At 35.0% G+C, this 22643-nt stretch overlaps 2 protein-coding genes across 7 annotated transcripts in view; one reads left to right on the top strand and one right to left on the bottom strand.

The window, feature by feature from the left end:
• The window catches only part of ece1 (endothelin converting enzyme 1), a 131188-nt gene that overhangs the window by 35974 nt on the left and 72571 nt on the right, over nt 1-22643 (top strand). The gene's annotated exons all lie outside the window — the stretch shown is intronic.
• alpl (alkaline phosphatase, biomineralization associated) overlaps nt 1179-22643 on the bottom strand; it is a 44593-nt gene continuing 23128 nt past the window's right edge. For 3 of the 6 annotated variants that reach the window (XM_087271949.1, XM_087271952.1, XM_087271950.1), the window contains 8 exons: nt 20394-20568; nt 19512-19687; nt 16709-16849; nt 12381-12450; nt 12171-12305; nt 9236-9427; nt 9038-9157; nt 1179-4781 (listed from right to left, as the gene is read on the bottom strand). In XM_087271949.1, the coding sequence (XP_087128075.1) occupies nt 4513-4781; nt 9038-9157; nt 9236-9427; nt 12171-12305; nt 12381-12450; nt 16709-16849; nt 19512-19687; nt 20394-20568 (1278 nt within the window). In that variant the 3' untranslated portion in view covers nt 1179-4512. 6 annotated transcript variants of the gene reach the window in all.

Here is a 22643-nt window from a genome sequence, read left to right as displayed (position 1 = left end):
TAATATGCACAAACAGTAGCCCACATCTCAGTGACTTCATTTATTAATTTTTTTTTTTTTCGGCTTAGTCCCTTTATTAATTCGGATTCGCCACAGCGTAATGAACCGCCAACTTATCCAGCACATGTTTTACGCAGTGGATATCCTTCCAGCTGCAACCCATCTCTGAGAAACATTCATACACTCTCATTTACACTCATACACTACAGACAATTTAACCTACCCAATTCACCTGCATGTCTTTGGACTGTGGGGGCAACCAGAGCATGCGGAAGAAACCCACACGAACGCAGGGAGAACATGCAAACTCCTCACAAACACGCAAACTCACCCAGCCGAGACTCAAGCCAGTGACCTTCTTGCTGTGAGGCGACAGCACTACCTACCTACTGCATCACCGCCCATCTCAGTGACTTAATTATAATAGACACATCTAGTTATAAATATATATCTAGTAATATAAAATTCTGACATTCTCACACAATTAAATTATATCATGATTCCATGATATCAGGATCTCCCCTTAAATTATTATATTGTAGTCTTTTTAAAAACATTGAAGAAAATGTGTGATTATTCCAGAATTTTTTTAATAAGCCATTTATTGATATTATTATTATTATATTGAAGTATCTATAAGAACTATCTCCAATTTATTGATTCACACATCTAAAAAGACATTCAAACTTCATAATTAACTTCATAAATTACCTTCATAACTTCATAATATGCACAAACAGTAGCCCCCATCTTAGTGACTAATAGACACATCTAGTTATAATCGTCTATTCATATAAAAATCTGACATTACACATAGAACATTAAATTCCATTTTATGACCATATTCAGCGATTTCATAGGCCTCTAAAATCTATCTCTAAATCATACGTTATATTATCGCTAGCTGATGCTGCTGACTTATTTGACCAGACATTTGTCACAATTGTGATTTTTATGGAAATGCACCTACGCACTACGCTCATAATGTGCCATAAAATATCCATCCCTCAAATCCTGACAGCAGCAACCATTCGAAACGTTAAGCTTCATGTCTAAATGTCATTATTAGTCATTTTATTTTCTCATATTGCTCACTAAGGCCCTTTAAACAGTGTCTAATCTCTTATGCTAAACCACAACACTACACTAAAGCATATGAAACAAAATGACACCACATCTCCCCACACATATTTTCTTTATTGTGTAATTTCTGCATCTCCAGAGCTTCTTGTATATTTAATGACTTTTGCAGTAACAGCATGTTTGAATTGGACTCCAACTGAATATCCAATGAAAATAAACGCTTGGCCTTTTACTTCAAATCCATATTTTTGTTATCATTCATGAACTGCCGACATTTATAGAGAGACTCACAGACTGCTATAAACAAATAACAAATGGACAGTTAGCGTTCAGATTCTGCATTCAAAACAATTATGTGGAAACATGATGGATGAACATAACAAAAACATAAACCACATTTGCTTCTGCTTTCAGCATCAAGCATGTTTATAATTCAGACAATAATGTTTGCTTTGCATACAAAGAATTCCGCCAAAAAAAAAAAAAAAAAAAATTATGGGAAACATTTACTTTTTTTTTTTAATAGGCTCATTTTAAACTGCCCTACAGTTAAACTGTTGAGTTTTACTATTTTTAAATCCATTAAGCCGATCTGCACTTTAGCTTAGCTTAGCATAAGCCATTGAATCAGATTAGACCATTAGCATCTCGCTCAAAAAATTAAAAAAAACAGTTAAGTTTGTAGTTACATCGTGTATTAAGAAAAACTGCTTTTAAAATAGTTTCCAGCTAGGTAACAGTGGTGTCTATGATCTTTGCACCTGCTGTAGCCATGGTACAGCAGCAAAGTTCCTTGACTATTACGCCAGTATGAGGGTGTAGTTCCTATCTATTGACTTATAAAAAAAGCAGATTTTCATTTTCCGTCGGTCTTAGTACACAATGTACATGTAACTAAAGATGAGTCGAGCTTTAAGTCCTCAAATATCCTTGTTGATTAAGATGCTAATAGTCTAATCCAATTTAATAATTTATGCTAAGCAAATTTAAGCTAAAAGGGCTCCTGCTAGACCCTGAAATCAGCTGAATAGATTAAAAAATAGTAAAACTAAAATGTTTGACTCTAAGTGAGTTGTAAAATGAGTCTATTTTCAAAGAAGTGGAGTAATAGTTGCAGATGGGTGTTTTGAACCGGTCTTTAAGGCAGATGTTATGCCCATATGCCAGTGAGGTAGATTGTATTTGACTTCAAATGTGAGACAAAATAGAAATGCTGTGTGAAAAGATGATTTTGAGTACTTTTTTGCATGAGGTGTGGTGGTGTATTATAAATGATCTTCTAATAATCGCAGACTGTGGTTTGTTTAGTTTTAGTTGTAGTGGAAATTTAATTCTTTCTTTCTTAAATTTTTTGGTCAAATATCAGCTAGATTCACACTTTAAAACCTGAAACATCTAAAAAGCATTTATTTGTTATAATTATTTTCTTAAAGATCACAAAAGGAGCAAAATCATTTCTGTTCTATTTTATGAACTTCGTGAAAAAAAATTCAGAGAAATCTTGTTTATTTGATTAAAAAATACAGTAAAATAGAAATATTACACTCTAAAAAATGATAGGTTGTCATAACCCAGCCTTGGGTTCATTTATTCAATTCAATTTAAATTACACTTTTAAACCCAAATGTTCGGTTTGTCCATATTGGGTTAAATATAATTTTAAAAATTTGTCCAATGTATTTGACCCAATATTGGGTTAACACAGCTTGCCATTGTTTAGATTGTAACTTCGTAAATGTTTTACAGTCATTTTAATGAACTTGATGTATCTTTGCTTAAACGTTTTCAAAATTTCACATCTAAAATATGTGCCGTTTGAGCTTGTTATTCACAACACTTTGTTTGGATCATCCAATTTGTAAATTACCTCATAAAACATCATTAATTTCCATCATTAGCCATGTTTTCATCTGACTACATTTGGCATTAATTATTTATTTGAATGTATATCTTTTTTAATAGTTGGAAGAAGTTCTATCATCATTTACTCAGTCTTTACTTGTCACAAACCTGTTTGAGTTTCTTTTATCTGTTTAATACAAAAGATGATATTTAAAAAAAGTTTAAAACTTTTAACCATTGTCTTCCATAGTATTTGTGGCCATAAATTTGGGATTTACTCAACATTACAACCAAAAGCAGAGATGGATCTTACATACACACCACATACATAAACATAAGCGCCGATCCACCGACAGCACATTGTCTTTTTCCTACAGACACTGTTTACTAACACGGTCTCAAATACCGGCCTGGCATACTGTATATGCAATACAGTGTTTTGGGAAATGACGATTGTTTTGAAACCATTTTCATGTAGACGTAAAACTTTTTCTAAACACAAGAAACAAGTTCAGTTTTGGTTACGTTGCTGATATCTAAACATAGCCTTTGTGTTTTCTAAATAGCAATGTTTTCATCCAAATATGCTAATCAAAATTATGTGTTTAAAACTAACAGGAATAAAACATTTGCGAATAAAGAACCATTTTCATCCAACGTGTCAAAGAGAACAAAACACAGAAATACTTCCTGATAAACTGCCACCAAACAATAAAATGAAAAATGCAATTTTTAGCAGTAGAAGCCACCGTTGCTCTTTTTCCTTATATAATATATGACTTGCAACTCAGAAGACGAAATGCAGTAAACGCGGTTTCTGAGGTTATAATACTCAACTACTTTGATGATAGACTTTGGCTGAGGGATTTTAGAATGACCAAAACTACATTTCAGAATATGTTTGGTCCACTAGCTTGTCCATTAATGGCGTTCCATCACACCAATTTTTGTTATCAAATTAACTATTAAAACAAAAATAACATGACTTTTTTGAAACGAATGCTGAAATTTATTTGGTAATGTTTCAATCACTATTCAACAAAAGTTTATCCTATTCAGTTGTGCGCACAAGTTTTTTATGTGCATTTTAACGTTTATGTGCATCTTGACATTTCCATTAAGCATTTTTTTAAATGCAATATTCCCATAAAAATAGGTGGTTGGAAGCTAATAGTTAATTTTTTTAGCTTTCCTCCAAATATCTTCAGTTTTGTTCAACAAAAGAAAGAAACAAAGTTTGTAACCACTTGAGGCTGGGTAAATAACAAGTATGTTTTCATTTTAGACCAAACAAACCCTTTAAACACCAACATCACATTCATGCACTGAATCACTGGCATTCATTACACCAACATTCTTACTTGTGTTTTAAAAAACAAAGAGCATTTTACATTTTCTTCTCATGATTGCAACAGAATCTCAAACTGGCCTCTTCAGGTTCTCCAAAACGCCCACACATTGGTCCCAATGCTGATAAATGCTTAAAAACTAAAACCATGTACAGTATTATCAAAAACAACATCATCTCTGCTTAAAAGAAAGATTAAGGAAAGTTCTTGATCTGAAGACATCTTAAGAGAAGAAGGGTCAGCAAAGCAGCCATTTGACCAAGAGAGGAAAGAGCAGTGCTGGAGAGATGTGACTGAAGTATGAAGAAGAGCCCGAGTTTGTCCGGCAGTGGTCTTTGTTCTGGCCGATGCAGGCGGCGTAGGCCATGACGTGAGGGATGTAGTGCTGCTCCTGGACGCCGTGAAGAAGATGAGCCATGGGACCTTTGGAGAAGATGGCCACGTCTTCACCTCCATGAGTCTCCATGCGCAGAGGAACTGCAGACTGAGCCTGATAGTTGTTTTGCTCTGGTGGCAGAAGATGGACCAGATATTAGAATATCAGAATGGCATTTATCGATTGACTGAGATTTGTTTTTTTTAATAAGAATTTTATTGACTAACTACTTTGGTGAAATAATAATAATGTAAAATTAATATTCCTGGATTTGGAGAATTAAGTGATAATTAAAAGGTTATATTGAAATCAGATTAATGAGCAATATCACACGAGTAGCAGTGCGATATGGCTGTATGGCACTGGTGGGAGGCGTGCGTTGGCACGAGGGCGCAGGCCGAGTGCACTGCTAAGAGTGTGATATTGCGTTTATACAACAGTTTGACAACATAATTGTGTATATAAAAACAAAATCAAACATGAGTCTCAAAAACCCTTTTGTATGAGGAACTACTTTCTTCCGGATTCAAATCATAAGCTGACAGTTAAACAGTTGAGCAAGCATCTTTTAAACTTTAGATCTGTAGTGTCTGCTTTTTGCTGGCTGTATGCGGGCGGAGTAATACACAAAGAGTAAAGAGGCTGTAAGAGTTCTGATATTGCAGAATATTGCAGGGCTATCAGCCAATCAGATTTGAGAATCAGACAGAACTGTTGTATAACAATAAATATCCCGTTATTTAATAAAACTAAATAGCTTAACTATTAATGTTAATCAATTAAAATCCAAATGATAGTATCCTGAATGCATTTAATTCTTATGAAAATTAATCATTGAAATGTGACATTATACATATATAATACATAAAACAAACAATAGGGTAACACTTTATTTTGATGGTCCATTTGAGTATTAGTATACTGTCAGCTTCTATCTGCTGATACTGCTCCTTCAACAGACATTTAACTGACTAAAAGAAACTTTGCAAGTACATGTCAGCTTACACACACCCTAAGCCCAACCCTAACCTAACAGTCTACTTATTATTTAATGGGAATTAGTTGGCATGTAGATGCAATGTAACTTAAATTCAACAAATGTACCATCAAAATAAAGTGTGACCAACAATAGTATGAAGCCTGAAAGCATTTCTTTATAATTATGAGAAGTAAATATACAATTATAGTGTTAGATTGGAGTTTAATTCAAATTAATTTAAATTATAAAACACTATGTTAGTTAAATGTTTATATGGATATTAACAAATGAAAGTTGGAGTGGTAGTATGTACTCTGAAAGAGTTACTCAATAATTAAAAGTAATAAACAAATAAATACTTCATTTTATATGAAAATTAAATTACAATTAATAAGTTAATAATGAACTATTTTAGTTCAATATAATATTTGACGGTTTGTAGTCAAACTTTTACAATAATTAGGAGAAATAAACAAGTAATTCTAATTTTATATTAAAACTAAATCACAATTAATCTAAAATTGATATTTAAGACAACACTGCTTTAATTGTATATTAATCTGAATATTACCAAATCCTTATTAAATATATGATGTATCTTTTAAGCTTCTTCTAAATAATTAATGGAAATAAATGAGTAATTACAAAGCTGTATTAATATTTAATAAGCACTAATTAAATATTAATATCATTAATTACTTAAAAATACACTGTGTGTGAAAGTGTAAACATTTTTGAATTACTAATAAAAACTAATAAATAAATTGTTTATTGTAGATTTATTAAAACTTATGTTAAATAAAAAGAAAATAACCCACAAGTTAAAAAATAAATGAACAATTTAAAACAACAGTATCCAGCAGAAGATATTGCATCAAGCAATTTAATACTTAGATTTATCCATTCATTTTCTTTTCTACTTAGTCCCTTTATTTATCAGGGGTCGCCACAGTGGAATGAACCGCCAACTTATCCAGTAAATATATTTACAGAATTTGTTAACCTTCCAAGCAGAAAATTAAGTACATAATCTATTAAGCTATTTTCAAGCGAATCATATAAATAAAGGTTTTACGCAGCGGATGCCCTTCCAGCCACAACACAACACTGGGAAGAACACGGGTAGAACATGCAAACTCCACACAGAAATGCCAACTGACCCAGTTAATACTTACATTTAATTATTTAATTATTTAACTAATAAATATTTAAAAACGAGATAAATTAGTGTTTCCTCCTTTTATACATTTGACATCCCCAGACGAACTGATATGCTTAATCAGTAAAAAACAGCAACTGAAGCAGAAAAACCTGTGCTGCGGAACAATAATGAAACAGTAAGAGAAGCCAGATAAAGCAAAGAAGAACAGAATGAAACAGAGATGCCGACCAGAACAATAGCCATAATTCTATGACTTGTCAAACATTTAGAGGGAGAAGAAGAAAGATGAGTGGTGAAACCGAGAGAGATGCACTATATCATCAGTCAACAGCTGCTGAGTTTGACATTCAGAGCTGACACTGAATCAGAGAACAGCTGGCCAGCCGTACCACTCAATGAAGACTTAAAGGAACACACTTTTTTCTTTATTTTTAGAAATAGTTTTACAACTCCCTTTCAGTTAAACTGTTGAGTTTGACAATTTTTAAATAATTCAGGTAATTTCCAAGTGTGGTGCTGGCACTTTTAGTGGCAGTGGTTAGCACGGTCACCTCACAGCAAGAAGATTGCTGGTTCGAGTCCCAGCTTGACCAGTTTACATTTCTGTGTGCAGTTTGCATGTTCTCCTGGTATTGGTGTGGGTTTCTTCTGGGGGCTTCGGTTCCAAAGTCCAAAGGCATGCGCTATTGGATAAATTAAATAAACTAAATTGTCGGTAGTGTGTGTGTGAATGAATGTGTATGGATTTTTCTGAGTTGTAGCTAGAAGGGCATCTGCTGTGTAAAGTTGGATAATTTGGCGGTTCATTCCGCTGTGGCGACCCCTGATGAATAAAGGGACTAAGCCGAGGGAAAATGAATGAATTTGTCATGACAACTGACAACTTAATTTAAATAAATGGAAATGTTTAAGAGGTTTTAAACCATCATGAAACACCAAAACACATTTTTGACACATAAAAACACATATAAATGTCAGCTAAAAACACTATTAGGACAGATATATTTCACAAAAAAAGTGAAAATTGGTTATTTTTGCATTAATTTGAGCAAGTTCGTCTTATAGTTTGAAAGGATTTTCTGAAGCTCTTTCACGGCGATTAGATCCTTGTGTGGATCCAGTGTGGATTTTCGCCTCATTGTGTGACAGGATATTCTATACACACACGGCTGTTTGATGCTATTCTCTGCACCTGCCGAGTCTCTGCGTCTAAGTAATAGATAAATGCTGAGTTTTTTTATCCCATTCGGTATCAAACATTCTGTTAAAACTACACTTTTCTAGTGGTTAAGTGCGCTGACATACAGTATAGCACCATGGTGCTCACAGCGACCAGAGTTCTATTCCCTCCTTTAGGTCTTTTGCCGACTTTTCCCCTCTCTCTGCTTCCAACTATTTTCTATCAATTCTCTGCACTATTCTATATATTAAAGGTTTAAACTCCCTAAAAATAATTATAAAAAACTACACTCTTCCAGCAGTTCCTCACATCCATTATCTCGTTTGTCACGGGGAGCATGCATTAAAATGTTCCTGAATGAAAGTGAAAGTGCCTAACTGCAGTTAAAGTCGACAAATGAATAATTTAGCAAATAATTTGATTACTGATGTCCATATAAACTTAGTCATCTGCATCTGTGTTTGTTTTGCCTCTGTGAAAATCAGCATATGCTCGTACTGAAACCCCCCTTTTCATGCAAACCCTTCCCTCTTTCGCCACTTGACACTGCCAGCAAAACAAAGCTGGACTCATCTACTTTTCTGATTTTTTTTAAACTGGAGTTTTGTATACACTCGGGGGGTGGGGGGGGGATCATAGCCCTTTAAATAAATAGAAGCCTAATCTAGCATATTTTGCGCTTGGTCTTTTTTTTTTATTTGGCTCTGTTAAAACCACCACATCAAGCCTGTAGCTCTTTTTATGAAATGGTAGTAAATCGCAATTTTGACTAGAAAAATTGCTATTTGATCGTGCAGCCCTACTCATCATATATCCTCAAATGGTTTGTAAGCATTCCAATCCATCAAGCGTGCCATCAGATCTAAGTACCCACCCTTAAAGTACTGTACTCCCTACAGAGTATACAGTAGGCTTCTTTTTTTTTTTTTTTTTACATTATATGTCTTAGCGGTTACGTGACATGCCATTAAAAGAGGAAAAAAACAACCAAACAGGAACAATTAAACCCAAAGCAGCATTCCAATCCTCCCAAAAGTAGATCCTCAGAAAGCCTGTAATTACTTACGGTAGTCCACCGTTGAGACGTTTTCTCTGGCACCGTTGACCAACTTAAACCCTGGGCCATTTCCATATAGAATGGCTGTGAAAGGCTTCTGGTCGACGTCACTCAATGTAGGGGCCAAACCTGTAAAAGTACACTTAAAGGTCAATACATGGGCCAGAAATCACAGTCTACTCTGTAATTAAAGAGCTCATCATTTACCAAAGATGGAGTTTCCTCGTGGTGTGTAGCCTCCAAAACTGAAGACGTGAGAGTGATCGGCTGTGACCACGGTTAGCGTGTCATACTCGCTTGTCAGGAGACCGGCTCTAGTAATGGCCCGGTCCATTTCCACAGCTTCATGTAAGGCCTGCTTGGCTTTTCCCTCATGGTGTCCGTGGTCAATGCGTCCACCTGTCGTGTAGATATACTTTAGTTCTCAAAAAATCTTTGCCTTTAATGCAAGCAAAATCATTTGATTTACTATAATGTTAGTTTGTGTAATACATTCTAATGTATTACACAAGTTAGTTTGTGTAATAAACCAAATGTATGGATTTAATTAAACTACAGTTAATTTATGAATCAAACATATTTAGATTTTCATTGTTTATTTTGAATGTTTGTTGACCTACAGTAACTTCTGATTGGCTTTTTTTAGCAGATGTGTGATTCTCAAAGATGACCTATTCTTGATATAAAACCAATGGACTCCGGTTTATGTAAATGGGCCAGTAAATGGATGATCATGAAAGATTGCACTTATTATTTTATTGTTTACCTGCTATGTGCGAGCTGGTATCAATTAAAATGCAAACAATGCATAAAAATGTACTGTACTTTTAGACTATGTGTAGATACAAACATAGATTACAAGTGTTTTGTGAACATTTGAGGTGTCTGTTGGTGTCTAAAACTGCCAGTTTCATATTACTTTCATAAATTGATTGGAGCAAATATGCATTCGCAAGGGTTTGAACCTTTGTAGGGGTGATCAAATTTATATTATATACTATAATTAAATAACAGGTAATATAAATATACATTGGATCTCCCCCAAAATATATATGTATGTGTGTGTGTGTGTGTGTGTGTGTGTGTGTGTGTGTGTGTGTGTGTGTGTGTGTGTGTGTGTGTGTGTGTGTGTGTTTGTATATACATGTATGTATATGTGTGTGTGTGTGTGTATGTATGTATGTATGTATGTATATATATATATATATATATATATATATATATATATATATATATACATACATACATACATACATACATACATACATACATACATACATACATACATACATACACACACACACACACACATATACATACATATATATATATATATATATATATATATATATATATATATATATATATATATATATATATGTATATGTATATCTTTTATATATCTTTTGAAAAAAGCACAATCTCATTTAAAAAAAACAGCACAGTTTCGATCAACGCCTAAAAAGGGCAGTTCTAAAAAATAACTAGTGTGGTATTTTGGGCTGAAACTTCACATACAAACTGACATCAGAGACTTATTTTATCTTGTAAAAAGAAACATAATAGATCCCATTAAAGAGACAGGTCAGGGCAAACAATTTGTCACTATTTAAAGGGTTGACCCCTCCTTGCATCTTGTTTTGTTTTCTATTAGGGAGTGGATCAAGCGTTAACCCAAGCGTCAAAGTGTTACAGGGGGTTAAAAACAGGGGCTTGATTTGATTCCCCATTAATATACAATTATATAAAATTAAAGTAACAATTTTAATTTTTTTTATGTAAGGTGACTATAGGTGAGATCTTGTAATGCCACTTTTAAATAAAATTAATTTACTTAAATTTTCTTAATCAAGGCAAGGCATCATTTGATTATCCATTATATAATTAAAGAAAAGGTTTTCATGTAATGTGAGAGTAGCTGAGATGTTGCAGTGTTGTTTTTAAATGTATTAATTCATGCATTTTAATTGAATTAATCAGTGTTTTAGAGTGCTATTCTTGTCACATTGTGTTGCTACGAGCAAACTGAGATAATCATCCAATTATTTTTAATGAATGCTTAAAGTAAATTTTTAAACTCAATAGTCGTCATCTTATAAAAAATGTAAAATATAAAAAAATCACAATCTATTCTATTATAATAATTTTATTAATATCAATATTTTGATAATAACATTGATTAAATGTTTAATACTTAAAATCGATAAAACTACCATTTATTTTTGTAAGTAACATGTTAAATACTTTCTATTTTCTAATTGTATTAAGTTATGTTATAATAATATTACTACTATAAAATTCTAATAACATATATATAATTATAATGTATGTTAATATTAAGTACATTAATAAAATAATATTTAATGTATTTAAAGTAATTAATACTTGTGCAGCATTTATTGCTTATTGTTTACAACATTTACTAATCGAAGTTGTGCATTGTTAATGCACTGTGAGTTAACAAACTAACTGTGATTAACAAAGACAAAGTAATAAATGTACTCAACTAACATTAACAGGAGGGCCATTTATATGGATACACCTTAATAAAATGGGATTGGTTGGTGATATTAACGTCCTGTTTGTGGCACATTAGTACATGTGAGGGGCAAACTTTTCAAGATGGGTTGGTGACCATGGTGGCCATTTTGAAGTCGGCCATCTTGGATCCAACTTTTGTTTTTTCAACAGAAAGAGGGTCATGTGACACATTGAACTTTTTGGAAATTTCACAAGAAAAACAAGGGTGTGCTTGGGTTTAACTTTATTCTTTCATGAGTTATTTACAAGTTTCTGACCACTTATAAAATGTGTTTAATGTGCTACCCATTGTGTTGGATTGTCAATGCAACCCTCTTCACCCACTCTTCACACACTGATAGCAACACCGCAGGAGAAATGCAGCACAGGCTTCCAGTATCCGTAGTTTCAGGTGCTGCACATCTTTTGTTTATTTATTTCAAAACAAAACTCCAATGTTTTTTAATGCAATTAATTTTAATTATCAATTATAAAATACTGCCATTCAAAAGTTTCATCAGCACTGATAAATACCACCTAATACTAGCTTAATTAGATGCTGAACTGACCTCCCGGTGCATGTCTGTGCCTTAATGAACAGTGATGTACACTATATTATTACCTTCCACCAGCAAGAAGAATCCACGCTCATTTTTTTTGAGGATCTTAATGGCCACATCCACCATCTCAGTGAGCGAAGGGTCATTTTCTGTGTTTCTCTCCAGCTCGTAGTTCAGGTCTGCTGGCTCGAACAAACCTGCAGAGCACAAACAACAAATAAACACAACAACACCTCGAACAAGCTAACTTAAACAGTGTTCACAAAACTCACCCAATAGATAATCCACGTTATTGGGATTGAGGGAAAGGAGATCCTTCTTGTTCCAAACGTAGAAACCTCTCTGAATAACACAAAGGTTAAGAGGTAAAGGAGAGAATTACAGAAAGACCGTAACCTTGTATATACAGTACATAACATTTTAAGCCCCCTTTAAATTCTGTGTAAATTACAGAAAATACCATATCATTTATTAAAGATTATTAAATTTGCATGTGGTTGTTAAATTAGCATGAGGGCTTTTTATGTGCGTCTCTTTAAATGCAAATGAGCACTGTTTTTAAGAAAAAGGCGGAGCTTTAACACGCTATTCTATCAGATTTACGAGTTAAGAAGTTATAATATATATGTCAGATGCTTTCAAGTCATTTTCTTACGCACAGGATGGTGGTGTACATTCATTCATAAAATGTTTCCCTTTATTAATCCGGGGTCGCCACAGCGGAATAAACCTCCAACTTATCCAGCACATGTTTTATGCAGTGGATGCCCTTCCAGCTGCAACCCATCTCTGGGAAACATCCATACTCACTCGTACACTACTGACAATTTAGCCAATTCACCCCTACAGCATGTCTTTGGACTGTGGGGGAAACCGGAGCACCCGGAGGAAACCCACACGAACACATGGGAGAACATGCAAACTCCACACAGAAATGCCAACTGACACAGCCGAGGCTTGAACCAGCCACCTTCTTGCTGTGAGGCGACAGCACTACTTACTGTGCCACTGCGTCGCCTGGCGATGTACAGACTTTGGATAAATAACAAGAAAATGCAGCAGGGTATGTTAACTTTCCTAGTAGAAAATGAAGTACATAATCTGTGAAGCTACTTTCAAGCTAATCATATAAATAAAGGTTTTAATAAGTAAAATAAGGTTTTAAAATGATTAAAGAAACAATAACAGTATTTAGGTAACTGATACTGATTTTAAACAAATTTCAAGTTATTCATTCATTCATTTTCCCTTCGGCCTAGTCTCTGATTTATCAGAGGTTGCCACAATGAAAGGAACCACCAATTATTCAGTTGTACGTTTTACACAGCGGATGTCCCTCCAGCCACAACCCAGTACTGGGAAACATCCATACATTCCCAGTTACACACACACACACACACACTCTGGCCAATTTAGTTCATCCAATTAACCTGTCCTGCATGTCTTTGAACTGCACCCGCAAAACCCATGCGAGCACACAGTTTAATATAAATTTGTCTTTGGTGGTGGTATTAGTGTCTATTGATATGGTTCAGTGTAAATGTATCCTTTTTCAATTTTGGTAACTGATCTGTTGTGTTATTTTAATGTGTTTTTTTGTATTGTTTTGATGATGATTTAATGTCATTTTATTTGTTGGACTACGTTGGTAGTGGCTAACGGGGATCTAAATAAACACAATAAACCCATAAAACGTATTAATTGTTATATTATAACAAATCCTGTCAAATTCAAAAAAGAAATTGTAAATACAAAGCCTGACTAGCATGGCGGACATTGCATCTATCAATTCCGCAATGTTTCTTGTTGACACACACTCAACTCGGAAACTCGGGATTGAAAAAAGTTCAGATTTTCCATTCATAATACTGACTTTGTGGTGATATCTAAACTTTAAACTCGTAATGTGATTTTTCAGATATGACTTGAACACACCATCGTTCACAAAACATAATAGAAGTCCATTTATGAGTTATGCTGGTGATGAGGATTTTCATGATTAATCTAACAAACTTAGACACCTGGGGCCTCATGTACAAAGACTTGCGTGGAAATCATACTAAAACGCAGAAAAAAATTCAGATGTATGAAACACTGCGTACGCCGAATCCCACTCATATTCTTTTGTACATCCGAACGTGAAACTGAGCGCAACATGCACAAGCACAAAACCCCTCCCTGCCTCCTCCCCCGTATGAATATGCTAATGACTCTACTTAGGCAAATCCAAAGGAAAAAGCAATGGCAAAAGCCTGCGAAAAGAGAAGCTTTGAACAGAATGTGAATTGGAGGTGCTGCTTTCGGAGGTAGACCGGAGAAAAACTGTGTTTTTTGCAAGTTTGTCCACCGGAATTAATAACAAAAGTAAAAATTGAGTGGGAGAGTTTAGCTGATGCGGTTAACACAGTTGGGTCTGAACATCACACTGAGTGGATTAAACAGAAAATAATGGGATTTATATGTGTAAAATGTTGCAGCACCTTTAACAGTCTCAGTGGCGCAGCTCGTAAAACGTACGTCAACATATTTTGACACGTTCGAGCAAGAACTCGGCTCGAATCCAGCGTCTGATGAACTAATTTTCCTTTTTTCCCCCCACTACATATCACATTTTGCCTACTATTTATCACGAGATAGACAAGTATGAATCATTAATAAGTGTTTGCATCATATTTTATTTGCACATTTATTGAATGGAAATGTTTCTGATTCACGTATGCAAATTCATCTTTAGATGGCGCCTTTATAGCAATGTGCGTGCAGTAGATAGCTCCCATTACATTGGGAAAACAGGCGACCGCTGCAAATTGCGCTTTAATGTTTGGCTGGTCAACTGTATGGTATGGAAACCTTATATACCTGCTAGATGAACCCGTCTCATACAGCTGTCAATGCACGGCTCAGACACTTTGTAGAGTGCAATTTAACACAACTGCCTCTAGGAGTTGCCAATGGAAATAAAACAGACACGCACAAAAAATTTCCACGTTCAGTTCATCGTTAGTAAATCCAAACGTGAGCGATTCTGAGCATGAAACCTGGCGTACGCAAAGTTTTTGTGCGTACGCAGCGTTGATACATGAGGCCCCTGATCTCTGTGAATAGTCTGAGAAAATGATAACTTTAGCTGCATTATCTATACAGCATGTTACATACAGCATATTTTTACAAAATATGAAGTGACAATAACAAATTTAAAATAAAAACATCAAAAACAGCATTGAACTGACACTCATTGGTGAAGCAGTCTAACGTAAAATACATTACACTAACTGACAAAATCTTGTCGCCTTTGCATGTTTTAGGGACAACAAATCATAACTTGACTTCTAGTTGATCATTTGGTATCAAACGTGGCTTATATGAATGGTAAAGGCCTCTAGAATGTGCTTTTTTAACTAAAATAAAATATGATCATGCCTTGATGTGTAATTATTTAATTAGGACAGTACGGTCTGATTTTGCTTAGACAAAAGTCTTGACACTTAACAGAAAGTGCTCTGGCAGGACTCCCAGAGTTCATTAAGATTCTTTGGATTCATCTTCAATGCCTCCTCCTTCATCTTACTGACTGGACTGGCCAATCCTGGAGCACCTTCACCTTCTTTGCTTTTTTCTTTCAGGAGCTCTGATGTGGAGGCTAAAGTATGAGCAAGAGCGCTATCCGGCTAAAGAATTTGCCCTCTCCTGTGTTTTGTAATGGCAGCAAAAATGTCTTGATACCTCAGGCTGTTGAAGTTGCCATCCACTATGCAGATCTCACGCACACCCCCATACTGAATGTATCCCCAAACCATTTTTTCTTTCACCAAACTTGACTGATTTATGTGAGAATCTTGGGTCCATGTAGGTTCCATTAGGTCTTTTGAAGTAATTGTGATTATTGGGATGCAGTTCAGCAGATGATTCATCTAAAAAATCTACTTTCTGCCACTTTTCCAAATGATCAACTAGAAGTCAAGTTATTATTTTTTGCCCTTACAACTGGGATCAATGACAAGACTTTTGTCAGGTAGTGCATTGTAACTATAATACACTTTTCGGATATTATTCGGCAGTTGACACGTCTTCAAAAATGAACCACAATGTGCAGTGGCTTAGATGCCATCTTTGGTATTAACTTTAGCTGATGTAAACAATGTAAATCTCCAGCTGCTACAGTGAGTGAGCAGAAATGTGGAACTGCTGTATCGGTGCTGTGGGTGAAAACATGCAGATCAAGGGCCAGTAATTTATAATAATATTCCCTTCTTAAGTCACTTGGGGAACACTAGGGAATATCTGTAATACGCTTTCACAACAACAAGTACAGCTTGTCTTGATGTGTTATTAAGTGCACAGCTGTAAAGCCTGCTTTATGCGCCTCAAGAGAATCAGATGAGATTCAGAGAAGTCAATAAACAGGGCATCATCAAAAGAGCACAAATGCACTGGCAGAGCCAGGCCAGCACAGACAGAAAATGAAAAAGAGATTTGTCAGCAGAGGCAAAGCGTGGAAGCGTTTTTCTTTTTTTTTTTTTTCCTGGACTGAATTGGACATGACATTGTAAATGAAAAGATGGAATGAAGTGCCCTGCGTTTCTCTCGTTTCATCTTTCACCTTCTCTTTCACTCTGTCAATCCACTCCCCCACAAGGTTCCTGCCATCTTTGCGTGTACCATTCTGTTTCTTGTCTCCTGGATATTCCACGTCTGGGGTGTTTTTGGGGTACATGCTTCTCCGTCCACCCCCCATTATCACCTGCCCATCAAAATAATAAAAAAATAAAGACAGGCGTCACAGTGCGCTCTAAAAGAAAAGCTCATTTAACCAGTTTACAGTGAAAATGCTGAACAATTATTATGAAGATGTTCAATGAAGTAAAATGTTAGTGATAGCTCACCCAAACATTCTGTCATCAATTGCTCACCCTTTTTAATCTACTGAACACAAAGAAGATTTTCTGAAGAATGCTGACAACCTGTAATTATTGACTTGCATAGTATTTGTTTGTTTTTTTTTGACTATGGAAGTCAATGGTTACAGGTTTTCAGCTTTCTTCAAAATATCTTTTTTTGAGTTCAACAGAAGAAAGTAGGGCTACACAATACTGGAAAAAGCAAACATTGCAATATTTTCATTCACTGCGATATTGTGATATAAATGCAATTTCAGCAGATGACTTGAATAGCTTGTAAAGAAATCATAATTTTAGATCTATTGGGAGGATTGTGAGAGAGAGCGTATCTGCATAAAATAAAAAATAATTAAAATGACACACATAGTACAATACAACAGACAAAATAAGCAGATAAACAATAATTGATCATTTTCTGAGGAGTCAAACAGTATTAGGAAGCAGAAATAAAATAACTGTATAATAATAATTATTATAAAAATATCATTTTAGTTAAGTAAATATTCATATAATGTTCAATTAACCTTTAATCTATAAACGTTCAATTTATTGTCCCCAAATGGCTCAAGTTTGCTTCAAGTTTTTCAAGTTTAAGCCTTAAAAACACATGCAATTAATAAACTTTCACTCAAAGGTTAAAATCTGAAAGTACTCCACTATGTTGTTAACTGTAATGTCTGGTCAACAAAAATCCCAACTGCATTGCAGATCCTTGTGACTATTGTGGACTTGCACATTTTGATATCGATGCTGAAATGATATATTGTGCAGCCCTAGAAGAAAAAAACTCATAAAGGTTTGGAACCACTTGAGATTAATTAAATATATATATCTCATTTTATTTTTACAGTACATTTATTTGTAGCTTTTATCTAAAATATCTTAATATAATAATCATCATAGTATTATAGAATTGATTTAACATTGATTATTATGAAAATAATAATAGTCAATCAACATTAACAAGCATTATTATTGGTAATGCTTATTGTATAATATTATTATCAAACTATACATATTAGAATAATAATATTTATTATTATCCTCATTATTATTATTATTATTATTATCATTATTATTTTTATTATCCTCATTATTATTATTATTATTATTATTATTATTATTATTATTATTATCATTATTATTTTTATTATCCTCATTATTATTATTATTATTATTATTATTATTCTCATTATTATTATTATTATTATTATTATTATTATTATTATTATTATTCTCATTATTATCATCATCATCATCATTATTATCATCATTATTATTATCATTATTATTATTATCATTATTCTCATTATTATTATTCTCATTATTATTATTATCCAGCATATGTTTTACAAAGCGCATGCCCTTCAACACTGGGAAAGTCACTCTCATTCACGCACATACACAACGGACAATTTAGCCTACCCAATTCACCCCACACATGTCTTTAGACTGTGAAGAAAGCCGGAGCACAAGGAGGAAGCCCACGCGAACACAGGGAGAATATGCAAACTCCACACAGAAATGCCAACTGACCCAGCCGGGGCTCGAACCAGTGACCTTCTTGCTGTGAGGCGATCGTGCTACTTGCCCACTGCGCCACCGTGACGCTGAATATTACATTGTTAATAAATTTAATTACTTTTTATAAGTTCATTTTAACAAGTTGTAAATTATTCATACTATTAAAATATGTATTAATAATCATTAACATCATAATCTCATAACACTTTTGTTATAAACTATTTAACTATAGACCATTTTAATAAGGTGATACCATTGGCCTATAAACATTTCCTGCTTGTTAAATTGTTTCATAACTGTAAAAAGAGGCAATTCAATCATATCTTAACATTAAAACAGCTATCATGACATTATTTGTCAACATGTGTACCTTTCTTGTATTCTCGGAAGCTATGGAAATTACAAATGTAAAACAGGAAATATGTTAGGATCAATGGTATTCTTTACATTCCTCAAAATGATCTATAATTCCAAAACAAAGGCATTTCATTTCCATTATATTCCTGTAAAACCAGAGAAGCAAATAGTAGATTACCATATATAAGAATGACCATACTCAATTCTACTCAATCATTTATTTTATTTTCGGCTTATTCCCTCTATTAATTCGGGGTCGCCACAGCGGAATGAACCGGCAACTTATCTAGCATATGTTTTACACAGCAGATGCTCATCCAGCCGCAACCCATCTCTGGGAAACATCCATACACTCTCATTCACACATATACACAACGGACAATTTTAGCTTACCCAATTCACCTGTACCGCATGTCTTTGGACTTGTGGGGGAAACCAAAGCACCCGGAGGGAACCCACACGGGGTTGAACATTCAAACTCCACACAGAAATGCCAACAGACCCAGCTGATGCTCGATCCAGCGACCTTCTTGCTGTGAGGCGACAGCACTACCTACTGCACCACTGCGTCCTCTACTCAATTCTATATAAAACTAAAATATAAAGATTCAATAAGAATCTTACGTTAATGTCAGGGATGTTTTCAAAGAGTTGTCTGGCGATGTCTTTGCATCCGCTCTGCAGTGCTTCATTGGGCATGTCTGCATCAGAATACCAGTCTCGATCCACACAGTGGGCATAAGCAGCACTCGGGGTGGCATGGTTCACTCGCGTTGTTGTGACGATTCCCACTGATTTGCCTGGGGAAAAATACAGGCAGTGGCAACTGTTAATTGTTTCTGTAGGGACATATCTGTGTTTATCTACATGATGTACTTTTTCCTTTATCTATCCAATGAACAAATACTGCCTATTTAGTTGTTGGATTTACTAAAGCATACATCAGTTCTTGCAGCCTTGTTGTTTCCTGCCTAAGGTCACTCAGTGATACGGTACACATTTTAATGCATCAAAAAGCTGTTCCTGCTGTACTCAGATCAGTTCAGGTTATCAGTTTGACACTGATTAGACCTTTTAAACCTCTCAGCTAGAATTTCAAATGTTTATTCAGGTCATGTCGTGCAAATTCCGCTCGGCTACATTCATTCACCTCTACCTTCAGCGGAGGACTTCCATCTTATAAAACGCTTCATTTGTTTTTATTTTCAGCGTGAGAATAAAATATGAGGACGCCGTCTGCGTGTTGCGCTCATCAGTCAAACTGTCGCTCTTCTCATTTACTCCTTTTCTTCAGATAAGGATGTGTTTTCCGCAATGCTTTATCAGCTCAACCTGGTTTTTATGCCGGTGTCACCTTTGTTTCTCTCATGCAAAAATACATTAATGGGTTTCTAGCAAAGAAAATGAGCCTGGAAACAAATATCTCATCTATATTCTAATTGCCGTAGAAGTCGGGCAGAAAGGCATTATAGCAGCTGTGTGAGAGGATTGAACAAGGCATCTCACCTGCGTCTTTAGCCCATTTAAGAATGGAGGTGACCTCGTTCCCCTGAGTGGTGTTGCATTGGGATCTCACAGCTGCTGCGCTCACTCCCACCGTGCCCTCGTTGGCTTTGACACCGCAGAGGAAAGCTGTGGCAGTGCCCGCGCTGTCTGGTACCTGAGCATTGGTGTTATACGTCTGGGGGGGAAAGAACACATGAACCATTGTAAGAGCCCCTGTCAGGTATTTGAAAGATTCTGTAGCAATATTTTGGTTTTCCCACATTAATATTAATATTAATTACATTTTTTAGATGTTATTTTTTTAGTCTGTTTGTTTGAAGGATATCTATAAGCTAACAATAACAAAATTCATGTTTAGAAAATATAGAACTGATACAAACATCTAAAGCTTTCACTTTGTCACTTCTGCCTAAATGGATCAACGATTTTTGGACATCATCTCATACTTCAGTCTCTCATCAAATTATCTGACCAATCAAATCCTCTAAAGCAGGGGTGGCCAATCCTGTTCCTGGAGAGCTACCTTCCTGCAGATTTCAGTGGCAACCCATAATCAACACACCTGCCTGTAATTATCACGTGGTGTTCAGGTCCTAATTAATTGGTTCAGGTGTGTTTGATATGGGTAGCAACTGAAATCTGGAGGAAGGAAGCTCTCCAGGAACAGGATTGGCCACCCCTGCTCTAAAGTATCTGACATGTCGCTCCTCCTTCTTCTCATTTGCTTTTCATTTTCGCACTTGATCTCAAGCAGAACTGTGTTGAAAACAAAATGCTATTGGCTGTTTTTTTTTAAAGGGGTGGATCTACTCTATGTCTTACCCTCTCTTTGAATAAAAATGCACATTTCAAAGCACTTCACGGGACCTTTGAGTCAGATGATTACTTCCTCCTTAGAAAACAGGGCACCAGTCACAGAATTGCCTTCTGGCATTAAATTTAAAATGAGATAATTTTGAAATAGTTTATCGTCTGGTCAATCTGAAGGATTTGTAAGACTATTTAACTTGTTTAACTTACTGAATTATCAAAACAGTGGTCCCTTACTATAACACGTGTCACTTTTCTTGCCATCGCAGTTTCACTGATTTTTTTGTGTGCAATTTGACATGTTTTTTTTTTTCTTTTACAGCGCATTGTGTTCTGTGTCCTGCTTGGCAGTAGAGCATTGTCAATCAATTTCCTCCCGTGCTACGTCTTCTGTGTAGTACAGAATGCGTTCAGCTTGCAGTTTAGCTAGCAGTGTGATTCTAAAGTGCTGGACTGTATGTTTGCAAGTTTTCTCCACATAATGTAAACAAAACGTTCTGCACCATCAAAGGCATCTGCGGTAGCACCCAAAAGGCAGAGGAAGATGCTAATCATCGCACAAAAAATGTTGAAATTCTGAACATGCTAAAGGAAGGTAGAAGTTATGCAGCTGTAGGGCACCATTATGGAATAAATGAATGAAGATCAAATGGTTTTGTTCTTTGATTTCATTCTATAGTATAAGTGGATTTTTTATGAACTTTGAGAGAGTTTAAACAAGAGAAAAGTGTAAAAAATGTAATGCTTGTCTGAGAAAAGTGTATAAAGTGTGTAGTGAGGGGTTTAACAGCCTTAAAACATCTATAATAATTGTAAAACAATAAAGCTTCTTTGCGGATATCGCCTATTGCAGATTATTTTTAGAAAGTACCTTCCAAGAATAACGAGGGACCACTGTAAATGAAGCTTTTTTTAAATAAAGAATAGACAAAGGTCACTAGCACATCTAATAAATAGACCATAAATTATGTGTAAGTTATTACATACTGAATGTGATTACGTTGATATTTGTCAAGATGAACCTAGATGAGTCTAATAACGTGATCTTTTTCTATAAAAATTATGTAACTTAGGGATTTTTTTTTTTTATATTAAATGATACCAGTTACAGACATCTAAATCAAATATGAACATCATATACTGAATACACTATTCCAAGGTCTCTGGTAAAATGTTTGGTAAAGTGGTATTTTTAGGATTCTGCTTGTTGATAGATTGATGCAGGAGTCTGAGCTGGGCTGGGCCACAATGCAGTAAGAGAAAGGAGCTAAATTTCTTTAACTGTCTCAACACAAAGAAATGGGGATCCAAACTTTTGTTACTACATGAATGTCCTTTCTGGAACACACAGAAAACTGAATCCTTCAAGGTGGGAATCTGAAGCTTTGTGCAGAGCAAATCTGGAATGGATGTTTTGTAAAACAGAGATGTGGATCTCTA

Source organism: Danio rerio, chromosome 11 (assembly GCF_052040795.2).
Source record: "Danio rerio strain M-AB ecotype USA chromosome 11, GRCz13ab, whole genome shotgun sequence".
NCBI classification, from domain to species: Eukaryota; Metazoa; Chordata; class Actinopteri; order Cypriniformes; family Danionidae; genus Danio; species Danio rerio.
This window is presented reverse-complemented; position numbering and strand designations above follow the sequence as displayed.